Source organism: Pseudonaja textilis, chromosome 1 (assembly GCF_049901715.1).
Source record: "Pseudonaja textilis isolate UNSWEBS1 chromosome 1, rPseTex1.2, whole genome shotgun sequence".
NCBI classification, from domain to species: Eukaryota; Metazoa; Chordata; class Lepidosauria; order Squamata; family Elapidae; genus Pseudonaja; species Pseudonaja textilis.
The window spans coordinates 159,248,282-159,268,085 of record NC_141990.1 but is presented as its reverse complement, the minus strand read 5'-3'; the positions used below and the strand labels follow the sequence as shown (position 1 = coordinate 159,268,085).

General features: G+C 40.7%; 2 protein-coding genes across 21 annotated transcripts in view; both read right to left on the bottom strand.

The window, feature by feature from the left end:
* RCBTB2 (RCC1 and BTB domain containing protein 2) overlaps positions 1-15,305 on the bottom strand; it is a 36,229-nt gene extending 20,924 nt beyond the window's left edge. For 2 of the 20 annotated variants that reach the window (XM_087919456.1, XM_087919466.1), the window contains exons 1-5: positions 15,240-15,305; positions 7,332-7,464; positions 5,037-5,165; positions 4,426-4,576; positions 1,745-1,911 (exon numbers count right to left, since the gene is read on the bottom strand). In XM_087919456.1, the coding sequence (XP_087775582.1) occupies positions 1,745-1,911; positions 4,426-4,576; positions 5,037-5,165; positions 7,332-7,337 (453 nt within the window). In that variant the 5' untranslated portion in view covers positions 7,338-7,464; positions 15,240-15,305. Of the gene's footprint in view, positions 1-1,744; positions 1,912-4,425; positions 4,577-5,036; positions 5,166-6,557; positions 6,762-7,262; positions 7,465-12,055; positions 12,234-12,903; positions 13,797-14,477; positions 14,795-15,239 lie in introns of those variants that run through there. The other 18 variants (XM_087919463.1, XM_087919458.1, XM_087919462.1 and 15 more) reach the window with 18 other exon arrangements.
* Positions 15,306-16,511: 1,206 nt separating this feature from the next.
* LOC113440997 (uncharacterized) lies at positions 16,512-19,721 on the bottom strand. Its single transcript, XM_087919476.1, has 2 exons — positions 19,599-19,721; positions 16,512-17,669 (listed from the first exon to the last, which is right to left on the bottom strand). The coding sequence occupies exons 1-2, from the start codon at positions 19,640-19,642 to the stop codon at positions 16,583-16,585; spliced, it is 1,131 nt and encodes a 376-aa protein (XP_087775602.1). The 5' UTR covers positions 19,643-19,721; the 3' UTR covers positions 16,512-16,582.
* Between the last annotated feature and the right edge of the window lie 83 nt (positions 19,722-19,804).

Here is a 19,804-nt window from a genome sequence, read left to right as displayed (position 1 = left end):
TACTATCAAAAATATTCAAGTACATAAAATTACTGCTGCTTACTGTAATTATCCATGTTTCACATTTGAAGTCAACAAGATGCTCAGCCTGTACCAGTGTGAATGCAGCATCTGCTTAAAACTCTTTAAACCAAAGGTATCTCTTCCCAAAACTGCATGGAGGTGCATTTATTTTCCAGTTCACATACTTCTTAACTCTGTATATCTGGTTTATGTGGTTAAGTCTATTTCTGACCTACATTTAAACCAAGGGTCTTCAAACGTGGCAAGTTTAAGACTTGTGGACTTCAACTCCCAGAATTCCTGAGCTAACATGACTGGAGGAGGAATTCTGGGAGTTGAAGTCCACAAGTCTTAAAGCTGTCAAGTTTGAAGACCCCTGGTTTAAACAGTCCACTTATGTTGATCCAATGGGGAAAAAAGACCTACAAAAAGTCTATCTGAAATGGAGTTGAAATGCAAAATAACAGAAGGGTAAGTGCCAATTCCATGAAGGAGAATGACAATCATTGTTCCAATAATTTGGTATAACTCTGAAGATGGAGATTTGAAAAATAGCATTAAGTCTCCTGAAGTAGGGTTACAATTTTACTTTCAACAGAAAACCAATGTATTTGTAGAATTATGATATGGAAGCAACTGAACTGGAACATATACAGTACAATGTTTTATATTTATTTAAGCTTGTACAGTACCTTCCTATATATTGTAAAGATAGTACAGCACAGTATGTTAAAAAAATACTTCCTTCCTGGTTACAGCTAAAAAATTAAGGACTTGTTCCAACAGGGTTATACCTTGTTCATATTTAGTAAACGGCCTATCAGCCTGGGAAAGACAATTTTAAATAGACTTTTGATATCTAAATTTATTCAAACGTGGGACAGAGCAAAAAAATTGGTTGCAATGATTATTTTTATCAGAAAGAGTAAAAATCATTGCTTAGATAATTAAGGACCACAAATATGACAGCATTAAGGAAAATGCTGACATTACTGACAAAATCAGCATCTTTAACCTCTTAGCCATTGTACCCCACCCTGTTAAAATTAATGATTTCTAATTTTAACACTGTGGGGGTACAATGGTTAAGCCGTTAAAGATGCTGATTTTGTCAGCTGGAAAACTGACAGTCTGGATTCGAGACCCAAGCACTGAGCTCTTACTTGCCCGAGGTCCTGCCCACCTAGCAGTTCAAAAGCATACAAATGTGAATAAATAGGTACCACTTCAGTGGGAAGGCAAGAGTGTTCCATGCCCCTTGGGATTTAGTCAAGCTGGCCACATGTCCACAAAAGCGTCTTTGGGCAAAGCTGGCTGTCAGCTAAAAAACAGAGATGAGTACTGCCCCCTTGAGTAGGACACCACTGGACAGGGGAAACATTTTACTTTTAACACTGAATTCTTGCTCCTTTAAATTTTTTTCCCCTGAAAATGGAAAAAAATGACCTGGTGATTTCTGGAGTTACCTGTTTAAAAAGGACTATATATGAGATAAGGAAATTACCATACGTTATTTTGAAAGGGAAAATGGAACCAAGTAAATCTAATTGGTGTAAAGATTGAAAGTAGCTTCTTTTTTCTTCACTTTCTATTATTTTCAACATGTTTTTCTTTTCTTTCTTTGTTTTTTCTTCATTTTTCACATCTTTTAACTTTGTTCTTTAATAAAAAATTATATAAAAAATAAAATTGATGCAAAATTCAAAAGCAACTTGAACAGAAATGCAATAATTCTTCTCACCTCACCATCAGCAGTCAATACCATTGAATGATGAGAGCCACAGGCAACTTCAATTACTTTTTTGTTTACCAAGTTGGTGGAGATTTGGCAAGGAATGTAGCTATGACTGGTTGTTCCATTTCCCAGTTGACTGTAAGCATTATGACCCCAAGCATATACTTCTCCTTCTATAATATAAGAAAATAGTTTTGAAAGTCTGATATAAATACTGGCTACATTGCAAGTTATCTTTTTCACAAAATGATTTTCCTTCATTGTGAAATAATTACATAGATCATAATAAAAAGCAAGCCCTTTGCTAACATTAATAGATATAATAAAGGTTGAAACAAATAAACAGTAGATGGCAGGCTTAGAAGGGAATGGTGTCTGTCAACCAACCAATATTCAAATATTGTTATCCTTTAAGTAGGGTTTCTTTTACATGATATACAAAATAATGTGACCATCTGCTTTCTCTTTTATTATCTCACTCTTATTAAAAAGATCCAACATCAAACTTTTCCCCATTGGCTTCAAAGGGCTTGTTACCAGCTGCACAGATATCATCAGAACGTTCTAGAGCCAAACTGCATTTGACAGACCTGAAAGATTGCTTCTTTGGGGCATATACCTCAAAGATTTACCTTTAGTTACCTCAGTTCCAAAGATTTACCTTTTAGTTACCTCAGTTCCTAACTCTAATTTAGACATGCTTGAGTGGGAAATATATAAAGATTATACTTTGAAGAACTATAATTTCACATACCGTATATACTCGAGTATAAGCCGAGTTTTTCAGCACATTTTTTGTGCTGAAAAAAACCCCCTCGGCTTATACTCAAGTGAGATTCCCTCTGAAAAAAAAATGGTGGGGAGCTCCGGAGCTGGGCAGCCACTTCCCTGCTTCCGTGTTTCCTTTGCAACTTGTAAGCATGGGGTTAATCGGAAGCAGAAAAGTTCTTGCATGAGGATATATTGTTTTTTCTTTATTTAACTGTTTTTAGGGGGGGGAAAAGACCCACCGTCATGTGAGAATGCTCAGACACGAAATCTATCCGCCTGAAAATAAGTGTGTGTGTGTGTGGGGGGGGGGTTTAACAGAGGGAAGACATAGGGAGAAGGAAAAAGCGACGGAAGATCCTTCAGGGGAAACTGAGGGGGAGACTCACCCTTGGTCCAGATGAGCCACCTTCCCCACCCCTAAGGAAGCAGAGGCAGCCAGCAAGGGCAGGCAAGCCCCGCTTCACAGACTCCATCCGTCCTCGCTCCCACCCACCCACCCACCCAAAGCCACGAAGTCCCCCAATCGCGCACCCCAGAATCGCCCTCCCCTCAGGGGGCAGCAAGGACGCCCGGTGTTTCCTGAAACAAGAAGCTCCGCCGTGCAGTGAAAGCGCCCTGGCTCTAGGCTCAGAAAACAACGCGAGCCGAGGTGGCTTCGTTTCCTCAGCCCCAGCTGCTTTCAGTCCGCTCGGGAGGAGGAGGAGGTGGTGGCGGCTCGCGTTGTTTTCTGGGCTCTAGGCTCGCGATCTCAGAAAACAACGCGAGCCGAGGTGGCTTCGTTTCCTCAGCCCCAGCTGCTTTCAGTCCGCTCGGGAGGAGGGGGAGGAGGTGGCGGCGGCGATTTTGGATACAAAATTAATTCTCTAGAAAAAAAATCTTCTTGGGATACTGCTATATTGTTTTTTTCCATTCCCTAATGTTTTTGTAGTCCAATCTATTATCTCATTATATGTATTATATTCAATCAATTTTTTGTTGTTGTTTATATCCCATCTAATACCATGCTGCTATATCCAAGCACATATATATAATCTAATTTACACAAATCTATAAAGAGGGACTATAACAAAATAATGTTATTTTCAGTATCTCCTATTGACAAAAACTCCAGGGCAAACAGAAACAATATTTGTAACTTTGTAGAATCTACAGTAGTCAGATTGTACAGACTTGCTTGATTTTTGATACGTTTTGAGGTAGAAACAAATCTCATTTTTCATGCTTTGTAACATTTAATGAATATGTACAGCTATAGAACAAATATATCCTAAAATTCAGAAAGCTTACCTGTCATCCAAGTTCTGTATTATTACAAATTTTGAATATTTTTTAACCATGTTAAAAGCAAATTGCTAAGTGTTATTACAAGTAGTTCTTAACTTATGACCATTTGTTTTTCGACTGTTTGAAGTTATGATGGTGTTGAAAAAAATGATTTTATGACCAGTCCTCATACTTACAACTCATGCAGCATTCACACAATTAAAGTTCAGGCACTTAACAGCACCAATATATTTACAATGGCTGCAGTCTCCCAGGGTTACATGATTGTCACTTGCAACCTTCTTGGGGCTTCTGACAAGTCAATGGGCTAAACTGGATTCTCTTAATACCCACAGCATAAAAGTAATAAAATAGGGTGTGACTCACTTAATCATTGCATTACTTAGCAACAGAAATTACAGTCCAAATTTTAAGTGCAAGTCAAGGAGTATTTGTACATCAGTTCCATGTACTATTCTAACAGCTAAGCTCTAAGTAAAATTACCTAATTCCATCTACTTTATCAGTTAAAGAAAAGTAATTTCAGCATCTCCCCAGAATTTTTTTGCTTTCTTTTCTTAATATTATTTTCAAAAGAAAGAACAAACGGAATATATTAATAAAATAACCATAGCTAGAACCACATAACATACCAGTAGTAGCCAGAACAACATGAGGTCCACTTCCATAACTGAGGGAAGCTAATTTTTTGCCACATAAAATATCTATTCTTCGAGGTTCAATGTTGCTCTGTACATCACCAATTCCTAAACATCCGCTGCAGTTAGTGCCTAAAGCAAAAACCTATTACATAATGATACTGTCAGTACCAAAATACTTTTATAAGCATATATAATTAAAATATTTAAAAATACCCAAAATGTATTTATAGTGAATTTTGAGTTTACACATTTGAGGATATATATTTTAGTCAAATTTCTGCCATCCTTATGTATTCTGTCCTAAAGGAAACCAAAAGTGTACATCAAGAAAACCCAAAAATTATAATAAACAACATGCAAATGGGGCTTATTTAACAGATGTACAATATTGTATATTTATTCTTTTTTGTGTTAGACCTGGGGAAAAGCTACATATTAAGCAAGGCAGAGAAGTCTCATGCCTTCCAAATCTTAAAACAGATGTGCACGCAAAGATTCTTGGCATGTTAAGTTTTAGATTTGTATGGAATCATAAACAACTGAAGTTAAAGTCAATACCAAGACAAACAGTTATTATTCACTGTTATATCTTCAAAAGTTACCTCATCATTTTCAGTTGCATAAAGTGCTTCATTGCCAGCACTGCCAAATACGCAAACCTGATGAATTAACTTCAATTCTTCTTGAGAGTGGAGAGCAAATAATGGCCATTTCCCAACATCCAGCATTTTCTGTTTCAGTAAGAATATAGAATATACAGACATTGTGTAGTATGTCTACAGGTATATGAAGACTCAACCTTTCACCTGAAGCTGGAATGGTTCTAACTAAAACTCATGCCAAATTAGAATGTTAATTACCAGGTCAAATTAATTTTCAACCCAGGTTGTCTCACTTCTTAGATTCTTCAAGACAAATTCCATATTTCTTGGCAAAAGTTATTTTGTGCCACCCTAAGCCTTTGTGGATTTTCCCCTGATTCCAATGGGATTTGATCAGCTCAAACCATATTTTAGTCTGCCAGAGATATGTTCCTGCAGGGCTCCAGCTATAGTAATTCAAGTGAAGCCACAAAAAAAGTTTTCCTTCCTCCAACACTTTCTCTACAATATTGTCACCAACATTATATCTACAGTATCATCTCCCAAACATCAGAAGAGCTTTTACATTTGCTCACTATAATGTTCTTTTCCCCCTCTGATAACATTAATTATACATTCACCTTTTTCCATCTATGTAATCCTGAGAAAGGAGTCAGCTGTGTCATGAAATTGATACATCACTTGTGTATTTACATCATGCACCACATATCTTCACTTGCTCCCATCTCTCCAAGATCCCGTGTATGTTAAGAGCAATCTCATATTGTTTTAATAATAAATACTGTACTGTGGTGATCATGGGCAGAGTCATATTGCTTTAATGCAATTAGATTGCAATAATTAGGTTCTGATTCAAAAAGTACAGGTACAAAAGCTTAAGTCAGCAAATTTTTTAAACATACTGCTGTTTTAGATTACCTGCAGAACCTCTCATCTCTAACCATTCAGCTCACTGACATTTTGAGGAATAACATTTGTTCAGTTTAATGAGTCAAATTAAGATTAGCTAAGGGAGAAATGTCTATAAAAGGCAATATTTGTAGCTCAGCATTGAACTGTGGGGTCCTTGGTATTTTCTAAGCTAGGCTGCTTTCCTTCAGACATTTCATTACCAAACTAGTAACTTAATCACTGTTACTAGAGATCCCACTTCTTACTAGCAATATTGATGTTATCTACGTAGTTTGGTAATGTCTGAAAGAAAAGAATCAGGCTCAGAGCATCAAAGACTCTACAGGAGAGACTCCTGTATACTTTTATTCTATATATTTTTATTAATGGGTCTCCTTATTGTTTTTCACTTGTTCCAATCATATCATCTTCCTTGGTTGTATCTAATTAACATGTTGTTGTTGAACTTTCTATCTATGATGGGAAAAATCCATTACAACTCTCCCCTCAACATTCCGCAAACTAACTTTTGAAGCTCACTGGATGGAACAGCAATACCAGACATTTCTTGTAGGATTCAGATCAAGCAATGAGAAGATGGCCAAATCACTATTACCAGACTTCACTCACCAGTATCTTCTTAACAGAATACAATCTCACAAGTCACTTGGCATAATTTCTAAAATGTCTTCTCTGGTGACCAGGATACTGATGGAAACAGTCACGCTGTTCACAACCCCCTCAAATTTTCTCTATTTCTTTTAAAGTCAAATCTTTTGCTTTTCTTAAATACTGAAATTCAAACTTTTAAGAGGGAAACTTCAACCTCAGGAGCTGCATTGCAAAGATGGAAGCAGATTAGTCTTTTCCAAACAATACCAGAGATGTCCCAAAGAAAATCCTTCTCTTGCATCTCCTATATGCAGAGTTCACCTCAGAGCCATATGAAGCACACCAGAACAAAGCCATCCCAATTAATTGGAATGTAGCCAACTGCTTGTCAAGATGTAGAAATAATAACTTCATAAATTTCATACCTAGAGTTCAATGTGATCGTGTTGCCAAGAAACCTGGCTTCCAATTTATTTGGAGTTGAACTTTGGTCAAGAGAGGGATCCCTCTGGCACAGACACATCAGATTTGCATAAGCATTGTGTACTAGTGAGTAGGGCATACAACTATCTAAGGAACAATTTTCTAATCTAGAGAAAAATGACTTTTGTCTATACTGATTCGTTTGGAACCATGTGCATTTTTATGCTGCTATTATTCACCAAGTATGCATTTCCTGATCATAAAATGTTACAATATGTAAGTTGTGGGGGTCTGTCTTACCTTTTCAGCAACCCTTGGTGTCTTTACAGGCAGCTTACACGTGTATAGCTTAAAGTGTTAGGAACATACCAACATCCAAGGTCTGCTTTGGAGACGCAGGTACTTATTCCAGGTTTTCCTGCCAACTGGCTGGCCAATTGAGGTAGTGGAGAGCAGATGACCTCTTCCTAGTTGCTAAAAAGAAGAGTTCTCATACAGACCACTGAAAGAGAAAATGTATTATTTATTTGTCAAATGTATTTGCTGCACTATCTTGCCATAGGCTACTCTAAGGAGACATTATTAAAGATATTTATAAATGGACCGAGGGAGAGCAGAGAGGGGAGGAGATGGAACCTGCCATCAATCCAGCACACCCCCAGCGTGCAATTCTCCCATTTGGTCCTCAGACGAGCGGGCTGAGCAACGTCTCCAGGCTCCTACGGAAGGAGGAGGGTGCCCCTTAGTTCAAGATAATGCATATGCCGCTCAGATCACATGACTGAAAAGAAAATAAACCTAAGGGCTGTGTGATGCCACTGGAAAAGACTGAGCTGAAGTCTTCACTCCGGTCCGTGTTTCCAGCGGGAACACAGACCGTTCCTATTGGCTGATGCTGTTTGACAGCCAGCTATAAAAGGGAACTGTCAAACGGCATCAGCTGTTGTCCACCAGCTGGCTTCCTTGTTAGCGTGGCAGCCGCGGCAACCCTTTATTTTTACAATAAAGTAAAGCTGAAGTTTGCTCTGCATTCGCCTCAGGTTATTCTGCCACTCTACAACACTGGCGACGAGGGTGGGATACATATAAGAGGCAACCGGGCAAAGAATCGCTAAGCAAAGTCATTACAAAAAAGAGCCAAAGTCACTACCGAGCTGAATGTCACTTTAAGAGCTTACTGTCACTATTCGCGAGCGCGAATTTAAACTTTCCTCGGAAGATCCGGCACCGCTGAGTCGAGATGACTTCAAACCCTGCATTCCCGCCTTTCAGACCGACAGCAGAAACATGGGAATCCTATAGAAACCGATTTGACTGTTTCCTAGATGCCATAGACCTCGCTGACATTTCCGACCATAGGAAAAAGTCCTACTTTTTAAGTTTTTGCGGAGCCACAGTGTTTGACACTGCTATGGCATTGTTGGCTCCACGTTCAATTAAGACTGTTCCATGGGAAGAGTTGCAGGAAATTCTTTCCAACCACTATTCCCCTAAGCCATCCCGAATTGCCAGGCGTCATGCTTTTAGGAGACGGATTCAGGCTGAGGGAGAGACTATTAGTGGGTACATGGCTGCCCTACGAACAGCTGCCTTGCATTGTGGTTTTAGAGACTATCTGGAAGACATGTTATTAGACCAACTAGTTTGTGGAGTCAGGATTTAAGGCTACAAAGGTGTCTATTGGCTAAAGGAGATTTAACCCTTAAATTAGCAATTGAAGAGTCTCAAGCTGCTGAACTATCAGCACTTTCAGCAGCAGAAATTCAGGGAACTCCAATTAACCAGAGCAGCTCAGCCATCCATTACGATGAAGCCTCCACAGAAGAAGGCTATGAAGAGGCTAATGATGTAAATCGCCTCAGGCAGCAAAAAAAACCAGTCAAAGGGAGAACAGGCCAAACCCCAATCTACCTCCACGGCCTCAGCCCATTTGTCTAAGCTATGGGGAAAACCACTTCAGGGCATCCTACAAGTTCAGGAATGCCATTTGTCTAAAATGCCAGAGGAAGGGTCATTTAGGCAGGATCTGTCAAGCAGGAAAGACTTTTGCCCAAAAGCCTCAGACAACCCAACATTTCCAAAAACAAGTTGAAGACTGTTTTACCTGCTATCAAGCCAAGCTGACTAACAAAGGCTCTAACAAAACCAGTGTTTTTGTTTCTATAGAAGGGAAAGCTTGCAGGATGGAGGTTGACTCAGGCTCAGCACTGTCCATCATCTCATGGAGCACTTTGAAACAACTACTTCCCAGAATGGCTAAGAAGAAGCTTCACGGCTGCCAGTTAACCCTACGTCACTACCAAGGCAGAACCATCCCAGTCATCGGAAAAGGCAAGTTTTTTGTTCAATTTCAAAATTTTAAAGGTCACTTGCCTTTAGTGGTAGTGGATGGTGCCCTCCCTAGCCTGTTAGGGTTAGACTGGTTCCCTGCCCTTGGCCTTCATATAAGCGGAATCCACTCTATTACAAATGCTGAAGTGGACACCTTGTTTAATGACTATGCTGATGTGTTCAGCGAGTGGCTGGGCTGTTATTCAGGAACCCCAATATCTTTCAACTTGGACCCTCAGGCAGTACCAATCCGTTTAAAGCCTCGAAGGGTACCTTTTGCAATCCGGCCCAAATTAGACATGGAGCTTGACAAATTAATTAAATAGGGTGTATTACAGCCTGTGGACTTTGCAAAATGGGAAACCCCAATAGTGACACCCCTGAAGAAAGATGGTAGCGTAAGAATCTGTGCAGATTACCAGACGTCATTGAATAAATATTCACAAATCAGCACTTATCCAGTCCCTGTTATCCAGCACCTACTACATTCTTTTGAGCCAGGAACCATTTTCGCGAAATTAGACATGTCACAGGCCTATCAACAGTTTCCTGTTGATGACACAGCTGCTGAACGACAAACTATTGTAATGTACAGGGACATTTTTAAATGTAGGCGCCTCCAATTTGGCGTAAGTGTGGCCCCAAGGGTTTTCCAATCTTTAATGGAAAGACTTCTTCAAGGATTACCAGGTGTAATTCTATATTTTGACGACATTTTAATATCTGCCCCGACAAGTCTCAATTACTGCAAAGAGTCAGAGGAGTTCTCGATCGTTTCAGAAAGCATGGTCTTAAGTTAAAGAAAGGCAAGTGCCACCACATAGGTAGAATTTTTGGGATATAGAATTGATACCTCTGGTATTCACCCAATTGAATCCAAAGTAAGGGCTATTCACAAGGCACCCACATCAACTAACAAAACTGAGCTCCAGGCCTTTTTAGGACTTCTTAACTTTTACGCTTCATTTTTGCCACATAAAGCTTCCGTTACAGAGCCTCTGCACAGACTCTTGGATAAGCAATCCCCCTGGCACTGGGGACCTAAGGAAGCCCATGCTTTCCATGAAGTCAAATCATTGCTCTCATCCGATGCTGTTCTAATCCAATTTATTGAGCATTTACCTTTAGTTTTAGTAGCAGATGCTTCTCCTTTTGGCATAGGTGCTGTTTTAAGTCATAGACTGCCTAATGGTTCTGGGGCACCCATTGCCTTTTTCTCCAGAACTTTTTCCTCAGCTGAGCGCAACTACAGCCAAATTGATAAGGAGGCTTTGGCTGTAGCTGCTTCTGTCAAAAAAATCCATGAGTTTCTATATGGACACTATTTCGAGTTGGTTACGGATCACAAGCCTCTGTTAGGCCTTCTGTCAGGCGATAGACAAACTCCTCAGATTTTGTGTCCAAGGATGACCAGGTGGACTTTATTTCTGGCTGCCTATTCCTATACACTGGTTCATCGAGCTGGCAAGAGCCCCTGCCATGCTGATGTTCTTAGTTGCTGCCCCCTGCCTGTTCCTGTGGAGGATCCTGCACCAACTAATGCTGTGTTCCTGATCAACGATCTCAAACTTCCCATCACCGCCCATCACCGCCAAACTTCCCATCACCGCCCATCACTGCCCACTCTGCCAGGGACAAGGTAATCGCCCAAGTCCTTGACTGGGTGGGAAGGGGGTGGCCTGCAATTCCTTATGCCCCTGAATTTGTGCCTTTCAAAACGCGCCAGCAAAAACTGTCTTCTTTGCAAGGCTGTTTACTTTGGGGAACTAGGGTAGTTATCCCTTCTAAGTTGCAAGCCTCAGTTTTAAAGGTCCTGCATGAAGGGCATCCCGGCATTGTCAGAATGAAAGCCCTAGCTTGCAGTTATGTATGGTGGCTGGGCATGGATGCTCAGATTACAAGTTGGGGGAATGCTTGTCAGCCATGCCAAGTTACCAGACCTGCTCCACCCACATCCACTCCAGGCAGGTGGGAAGATTCTGGGACTCCTTGGTCCCGGGTGCATATTGATCTGACTGGCCCCTTTCACGGGCGTACATTCCTGGTGATGGTTGATTCTTTTTCTAAATGGGTAGAGTTGACCTTGATGACCACCACAACTTCAGAAGCCATCACTAAGGCTCTATCAAGGATATTCGCTACCCATGGCCTCCCTGACTCTATCGTGTCTGATAACAGACCCCCGTTTACTCCCTGTGAGTTTGAGGTCTTCCTAGCTAACCTGGGAATCAGGCACACACTTACAGCTCCTTTTCATCCTCCCAGTAATGGCCTGGCTGAAAGAGCAATCAGATCTGCTAAGGAGGTCCTGGAAAAGTTTGGGCCCATAGATTGGCACTCTAGGCTTGCTAAGTATCTTCTAACCCAGCACACGAATCCCTGTGCCACCACTAATAGGCCCCCGGCTGAACTTCTCATGGGTAGGCGTCTGAGGACCACCCTAGACAGACTCCATCCGCATTATGCCCCAGTCACGCCCCTCGGGTCAAATAGCCAGGGAAGGGAGTTCGCTGAGAATGACCAGGTCTATGCCTGGAACTATGTGGGACACCCTTTGTGGATGCCTGGGCAGATTGTGGTGGTAACCGGTCCTAAGTCTTACAGGGTCCAACTGCAAGACGGGCACATCTGACGCCGCCATATCGATCAACTTAGAAGGCATTGGAGTTCGTCTGCAGATGGCCCTCAAGACGTTCCTGCAACAGAGAAATCGCCAATGCCCGAAGAAACTTCCCGCGAATCTGACAGGAACGCAAGCCTACCTGAGCAGCCATCTGTCCCTTGCCCAGAGATGCCTGAAGCTGAGACGCCAGTTTCGTCGGCACCAGAAGTTGCCCAACAAGCAGAAAAGTTCCTCCAGCAGCAGCTTCATCAGAACCTAGAAGATCTGGCCGCCTGCGCACGTGCCTGAGTTATTTGAAGGATTACGCATGCTCCGTTCTGGGGGAAAGGAGTGTGGCATTCAGAAAAGACAGCTGAAGTCTTCAGTCCGGTTTGTGTTTCCAGCGGGAACACAGACCGTTCCTATTGGCTGATGCCATTTGACAGCCAGCTATAAAAGGGAACTGTCAAACGGCATCAGCTCCACGACAACCCTTTATTGTTACAATAAAGCTCAAGCTCGCTCCGCGTTTGCCTCAGGTTATTCCGCCGCTCTACAACAGCCACCATTCACATTTGGTCCGTTTTGAATTTCTCGCCCCACCAACACGAAGTTCAGTGCCACATGTAAACACTAAGAACAGCCAGGCTGCCGAGGCCTCTCAAGGAACGGTTGCAAAATTTGCAACTTTCGAGCCTCTCAAGGAAAAGTTCAAAACTGAACATAATACTCAACTTGTGTGGCTCACAAAAGGACCTATACGTGTGAATCAACTTCTGTGGTAATAACTGCCAACTATTTCTAAAATGGGGGGTGGGGGGGAAGAGGGGGAGAGGACGACCGCTGAGGGAGTCCAGGCCAACACGAGCCCGCACACACAAACACAAGCTCGGCCGCACCAGGAACTCGCTTGGGTTGCCGGAGAGCTCAAGCGGGAGAAAGGATGAGGCCGTCCCGCTGTCTCCTCCCTGCGGTCTCCTGCAGGAGCAGCGCCTGGTCCAAACGTACCTCCAGCATTCCAGCCGCTCCGGCAGGGGCGGCAGCAACCCGGCAAGCGGGAGAAATAGAGCGGCAATTTCTGCCCAGTCGCCGCGTAACACGCGACGTTTCCGCCGCTTCGGATTCGCAAGGCCCGAAGCGGCAGGCGGCCTTTGGCGTTTTGTTTTGATGAAAGGAGGCGGCGCCTTGCTATCCCGGAGCAACGACAATAACAGTCTCTTTGCTTCTGGGGCGAAATCTCCTTGCTACGGAGTAAAGCCGCGTCCCTGCTTTGGAAGAGCAATCAGAGTGCTGTAGGAATATCTGTATCCTGGATTGCAGAAATCCTGACGATCGTTAAATGGCAGTACCGCATAAGGGGAGCTTTTCCTGGGTCCCACTGCCAACCCAGCGACGGTCTTGATTAGCGGGCTTGCATAAAATGGTAGCTTTGGACCAAAACACAGGCAAAAATCTCTCTCCTCCTATGGATCGAGTGAGGTAATAATGAAGTGCATGGTCAGGGCCGGGGCCAGAAGAATATAACCTTTTTATTTAGCCGAAGCCCATCCACTCTCAAACCCAAGGGTCATATGGATCCCGTAGGAAGCGCCGCCATGGCTCTTGCCGCCCGCTGAGATGCCGCTGCTGCCGAAAAGGCAGGTACTTCGAGGGGAACCTCTGCCCGCCCAGGCGTCCATGTGCGCGGAGGCAGGGGTACAACGAAGCCCCCTCCCACTTCGATTCCCCCCACCGCCAGGACCCGGGGAAAGTCCCGAAGAGGCTTGCCTTTCCTTTCGGAACAGGACAGAGGCAGTCGGGAAAAGGAAACCCCGTTCTGCCTGGACCCCTTCAGTTTAGTGTCGTTGAGAAAAGTCGGCTTAGTAATTCGGTTCCTGCTCTGGTTTATGAACGAAAGAAGTGACATTGGATGCATATTCACGAAGTCGCGCTCTCGTCGGGTTGAGCCGAATTAATTCCTGCCCCTTTGCTAGCGGTGGCAAAATACTGCAACGTAAAGCTGCAAGAGGGTTAGGCATGTTCTGGGATGAATCACCAGTGGATCAGTCTCCCCGGCAGTATTAACCTCTTCTTTCACAAGAGGTGAATTCGAGGGGTTTTTTTTATTGATGTTTCTCTCAATTATACGAGACCCTTTGTAGGAAGTTAGCATCCACCCCTCCCCCAGAAAATTGAAATATCTTAGGAAATATTAAAAAGGCAGAATATTTCCCCTAAAAAGAGTAGAAACCCAAAAGCAGAAACTCAACTCAAAAGCAGAAACTCACCTCAGAAGCAGAAACTCATCTCAGAAGCAGAAACTCACCCCCACCTTTGTTAATGGGTGGGCCATTAAGGCCTGGGCCAGAATACTTTACATAACAAAGATCTCCAGGTAAAACTATAGCAATTGGCCAAAGCCCTTTCAGTGCATCATCCAGCAAGGCTCAATCAAGCCTGGAACTCAGGACAGCCTACAGAGCTGCCCCTGCATGGCCCCATGGGAATCTGACAACCAACCAGCTCAAATTCAAATCCCAACAGAGGTTATAAAACCCAGGCACTCTCAGCATATCAGTTTTTTCTTGACCTTCTCTTCTCACCTTGAAGCATGTGATCGTCCATCCTTTTCACTTTGGAGCTTCAAGCCATGTGGTCCTGCTGTCCACCATGAACCATCTTTCCTAACAGCCTCCATGTTTCCAGTGTCTTTTTCCCCACTTGGAACTGAACCCAGAAGGCTATTTCTTTCAACACCTTTATACAGTTTCTTTCCAACATGCTGTTGCGTTTTGGACCAGAGTTCAACTTGAGGGTAACTTTCCTGTAGTAAATCATTTGCCTGGAAGGAGCCCCTTCCAGGATTTCTTGTCTCGATGTTCTAGTCTAGGCTTCTTAAAATTTATATTATTATAACTCCCTAAAACAGATAAATGAATTTGTTTAATCTTCTACATTAATAAAACTGTTTTGTTGAGGTTAGAATTCTGCAAAAAAGGCACCGTTTACTAAAACTGTCATCATGGTTCCAGACTTAAGCTGTTTTAATAATCATCTTTAATTTTTTCCCCATTTTAAAAACTAGAATTTGAACAAAATTCTAAACTTCACTCCTATATGTTACTTTGCTGGTCATTTATCCACAAAATACAAAATACATCCTTCCTGCTCCTATTATCCTCACAACAACCCTGTGAGGTGTGATGGGCCGGGAGAGAGTGACTGACCCAAGATCACCCAGCTAACCTTCATGCCTTAGGCAGGATTAGAACTGTCAGTCTCTTGGTTTCTAAGACAGCAATAAATTTTTTTGAAAAAAAAAATTAGATATACAGATACTTCTAAAAGCCACAATCAGAACTTACCAGCTGAGTTTGATGACTGGCACTTTTGAACTTCACTCCCTGTGTTGCTTGCACAAGGCTGCTACTGCCTAAATAAAGCAGGAGCAAGTTTTGATAGTACTATCACTGTGGACAAACAATATAAGCAAACAATTCTTTTTTAAAAAATGTGTCCCATCCCCTGGAATCATGACTCACAGTTTGAAAATCTTTGACACAGAGCTAACCAAATCTGGCCCTCAAATATCTCTAGGTAGGATAGTGGTATTGAACCCAATCGCATCACTGGCCATATTGTGACGTATCAGGATGTTTTTGCCTTTGCGGAGCCGGGATGGGTGGCTGTCAGTTTGACAGGCCTGCTCTAGGATAATCCCTAGAACACAGGATTTTTCTATACTGTCATTTCTTTTTCTGATTTTTTTTTTCAACTTAGATCTGGTAGCCAAGCAGCTTCCTATTCAAATATTAACCAGATTAATACTCTCCCCAGTTTCCCTTTTTTCTGCATTTTTTAAATCTTTCTAATAATACATATAATAATTTACTGAAGGAAGAAAACTGTTTCTTTAGTAAATCTATCTTGCTCCTGCCTACCATCCATCCCTCACCATTGGCCAGAACCACCACAAAGCCTTGAAATGAGTAGTCTACAAAATACTAGTTCCTTGGCCTACAAACTCATTATTGATGTACTTGGAAACACAATTTGTCCCTCTCTCTATACACACACACACAATTTATTACTTAAGAATATTTAATTGCTCATGTGTACAGATGTATATCTGAAAAGTTCTTTAAGATTGAAAAGTTTTTTAAATATTACTATTTAAATTGAATGTCTCAGATCTTTTCCAGAAACTAATGTGAAGAGAGAAAAACATTTACTTTTTATTTGGAACAGACAAAAACTGGCTAATAATGCTGCAATCATTACATTTCTGTCTCTTATTATAAAAATGGATTCTGTTGTTTCATGTTTAATTTGACCACGTAATGGATCTAGGTTCCTGAAGAAATGTACCTGTCTATTCCATCCTCTTAGTAGCTCTATATTAGTCACAGCATTAGCAACACTAGTCACCCCGTGGCTGCCAGTATGGTTGCTGTACTTATACCTGAAGAGGTTGGCTTCAATGTATGAAGATTGCAATGTGGACAAGAACTCTTAGTCAGAACTCCTAAGAACACATTTAAAGTCCAGATTATTGCCACCCCCCATGAACAGGATATAATTAAGAGGGAGACAGACACACACATTCTCTTCATACATTCAGAATTGCATGTCTGAAAATGGTTCTAATTTATATAGCTAAATTAAGTAGCATTTTCAAGCGTAGAGTTTCCTATTGCCAAATATTTAATCAGTTTTGAGCATTGTAAGAAATGTCACTATCCTCATTCCAGCGTTTCTCAGCCCTTTTCTTCCTGTTCCTTTCAGCCATTACAATGGCAGCTACCACAGTTACAAAGACGGTAAAGGTTATGACAAGAACAGTCACTGTCTCAGCAATACAAAGCTCCGTATCTACAGCTGATAGAGGCAGGTTTCTCAAGAGATGGGGCTCCATGCATGTCACGTTATAGTAATCATCCAAGATCAGTCTCCTGACACTGTGCAGTTTTGCAAACACTCTCTGAAGATCACAGTCACAGAACCAGGGATTGTCTGAGAGTAAGATGTGAGTTCCAGGGGTTTGCAAAGATAATAAAGTTTTGAATTTAATATGCTCAATTTTATTGTGGATCAAATTAAGTATTGTAAGGTGGCTTAATGGAATAAAGGCTCCAGGAGCAATAAGTTTTATCATATTACCCTCTAAGTTCAAGATCTCTAAGTGTTGCAACATAGAAAATAATCTATTAGGTAGGGCATGAAGGCAATTGTTCTGAAGGTAAAGTTGCCTCAACCGAGTAAGACTGCGGAAAGTCCCCAGTTCTATGGAGGAAATGTTGTTATTTTGCAAATTCAGCTTCTGAAGATTTTCAAAGTACTTAAAGCTCTTGTACTGTAGCTCCTGCAGTTTATTGTAGGCCAAAATAAGTTCATGGAGAGAAATAAGACCCACTGAAAAACTGTTGCCAAGAAATGAGATATCATTTCTACCAATATCAAGCTTGTGCAGCCTGCCCAACGAAATGAATGTATTTTCTCCAACTTTGTGAATGGAGTTGCTGCTCAAAAGGAGAACCTGCAACTTCCACAGGGAACTTATAGATTTCCAAGGAATTGAATACAAGTTGTTTTGAGAAAGGTCCAAGTGTTCTGCATCAGAAGGGAACGTTAGATTGAATACCAGAGCATGGACTCCTGAACAGTTCACAAACATTGTCCCCACTTTGCAGAAACAGATTTCCTTGCAGGCTTCGTAGATTTTAGAATCACTGTGTGAAAGAGCAAACCAAAGCCAGATTAAGTAATGGAAATACATTTTCTGCCTTTGTTGATTCCTGTTGAATAATACAAATAAAATATATATTTTAGAAAAAGTTTGCATAATGCATAATTAAATCTTAACTACAGGCAGTCCTCAACTTGCAACCATAATTGAGCTCAACATTTATGTTAAGTGAGTTTTGCCCCATTTATGACTTCTTGCCACATTTTAAGTGAATCATTGCAGTTGTTAAGTTAGAAACATGGTTAATCCAGTTTCCCCATTGACTTTGCTTATCAAAAGGTCGCATTTTGATCAGGTGACCACGGGGATGCTACAACATTCATAAATGTGAAAGTTACTTTTTAAAGGGCTGTTGTAACTTCGACCAATCACTAAATGATGTTGTAAATTGAAGACTACCTATATCATGAGACAAAGCTGTTATCTCATTGATATGTCTCCCATATACTTAATAAATTGCCAAGCTGTCAAGTCCCCATCTATTTCCACAGATTTTGACTTACAGTTTAGTTATGTTATTGGCTGTCTGCATGCTCTTCAGCACAGCATGGCAGATTTAAGTAAGAATCTATTACTTATAATGAATACACAACTAAAGGGATTGATTGTCCAAAGGAGCAATTGTTTTATGTTCCCATTGCTCCCAATGGCACTAATAATCAAAATATCATCTGATACAACTTTCAAAATAGGTCTGTTTGTTCTGCATTTAGGATAAAGCATTTTTTGTATATCTACATTATAATGCAAGTGTTGATAACTTGATAGGTTTGGGATACATAATTTAAAAAGCACAATGGATTATTAACTACTTTTTCTGTGTTTTTGATAGTAAGGGAATAGGTTGCCCATTTATAAGCAGAAAGAAATGAAATACAAATCAAGGAAGAGAGGTTTGACCTTATTAAAAACTGACCCTTTAGTTAAAAACTGATCATTTAAAAGATAGTTAAGTAGTAAAATTTAACTTTAACTCAGTTAATGTTTAGTGAATATTCACTTTAATGCTTCATCATCAGGATTATGACAATTTAAGATTTTTATTTCAGAATTCTTATTTTGTAAGACGTTTCTGATTTGAAACATTTATATATTATTTCAGTCAATAGATTCCCAAGGTGGTATGAAAGTTTAATATAGCTTAAGAAGTTTAAAATACTTAAGACATATAGTATACCATTTACCAATTGGCAAACCATGAAAAGCTTATTTAATCCCTTAGAAAAGATGCTTATAAATGTCACTCTACTGAGTGGGGGACGGGTAGAGCTAGAGTAATCTATGATGATGTAAGGAACAGCTTCATCTTAAACAAGGCAGAGCTTGAGATAATTTCACCTGATAAAGAGTGGTTTTTCTTTCCCTGATGCGCTCGGAAATCTTTTCTTTAAAACATGGAAAAGATTTCGTTAAAAGATCATGAATTAGATGTTTTTGCTTGAAAGTAAATCACTTCAAACCCAAGATATTTATATTCTTTATCTTCAATTGATAAAGATGCCTCATGTTGCAAAATAAGAATGGGCAACCTACAGCTTTTAAATGTTTGCTTTGTAATGTATTACCCAGAAAACACTGATAATTAATGTAAATATGGCTTCTCATGTTGAGATGGAAAACATGAAAACCAGCACTGAGCTATAAAAGAGGCTCCTGAAGACCTTATTTTCATTTTACATAGTTATTTTGAAATTGCCCTAAATTTGTTTTTAACTGAGACTGTTGTGACAAAGATCCACAATATATTAATTGTATATCATCTCTCAGTGATGAAGTGTAGTAAATTATTTGAGGAATGTTGTGAGAGTAAGCTGTCATAGAGTAAGTTGTCATAGCACTTCTGTATGAATTAAGAAATCTAAATAGTTCCTTTTTTTCAAAGTGAAATTACCCATGTTAAGTTGAAAGAAGAATTAATGGTTTTCAATCATCGTAGACAACATAAAGATTGTACTAACAAAAATAGCCTCCAACTCACCTAGACCAGCATAAATGAAAAGATGCTTTTCTGTTATTTTTCATTGATCTGCCTCTTCAGGATCTTTCACAATTTGTCATATCTAATAGTACCAAAAACTGTCTTACCTTTGTTGCAGCCTGAGACACCTAGAAAGTGCATGTTTCAAAAGTCTTTCAAAGAAGGATTGCTGGTGGAAAAAGTATAGAGATGAAAGGATTGGCTGT

Excerpts from the sequence above, each read along its gene's own strand:
- LOC113440997 (XM_087919476.1), bottom strand. The coding sequence starts at position 19,642 with ATGAAAAATAACAGAAAAGCATCTTTTCATTTATGCTGGTCTAG. Across the intron at positions 17,670-19,598 it reads TTTCATTTATGCTGGTCTAG|GAATCAACAAAGGCAGAAAA; the intron begins GTGAGTTGGAGG and ends ATTATTCAACAG.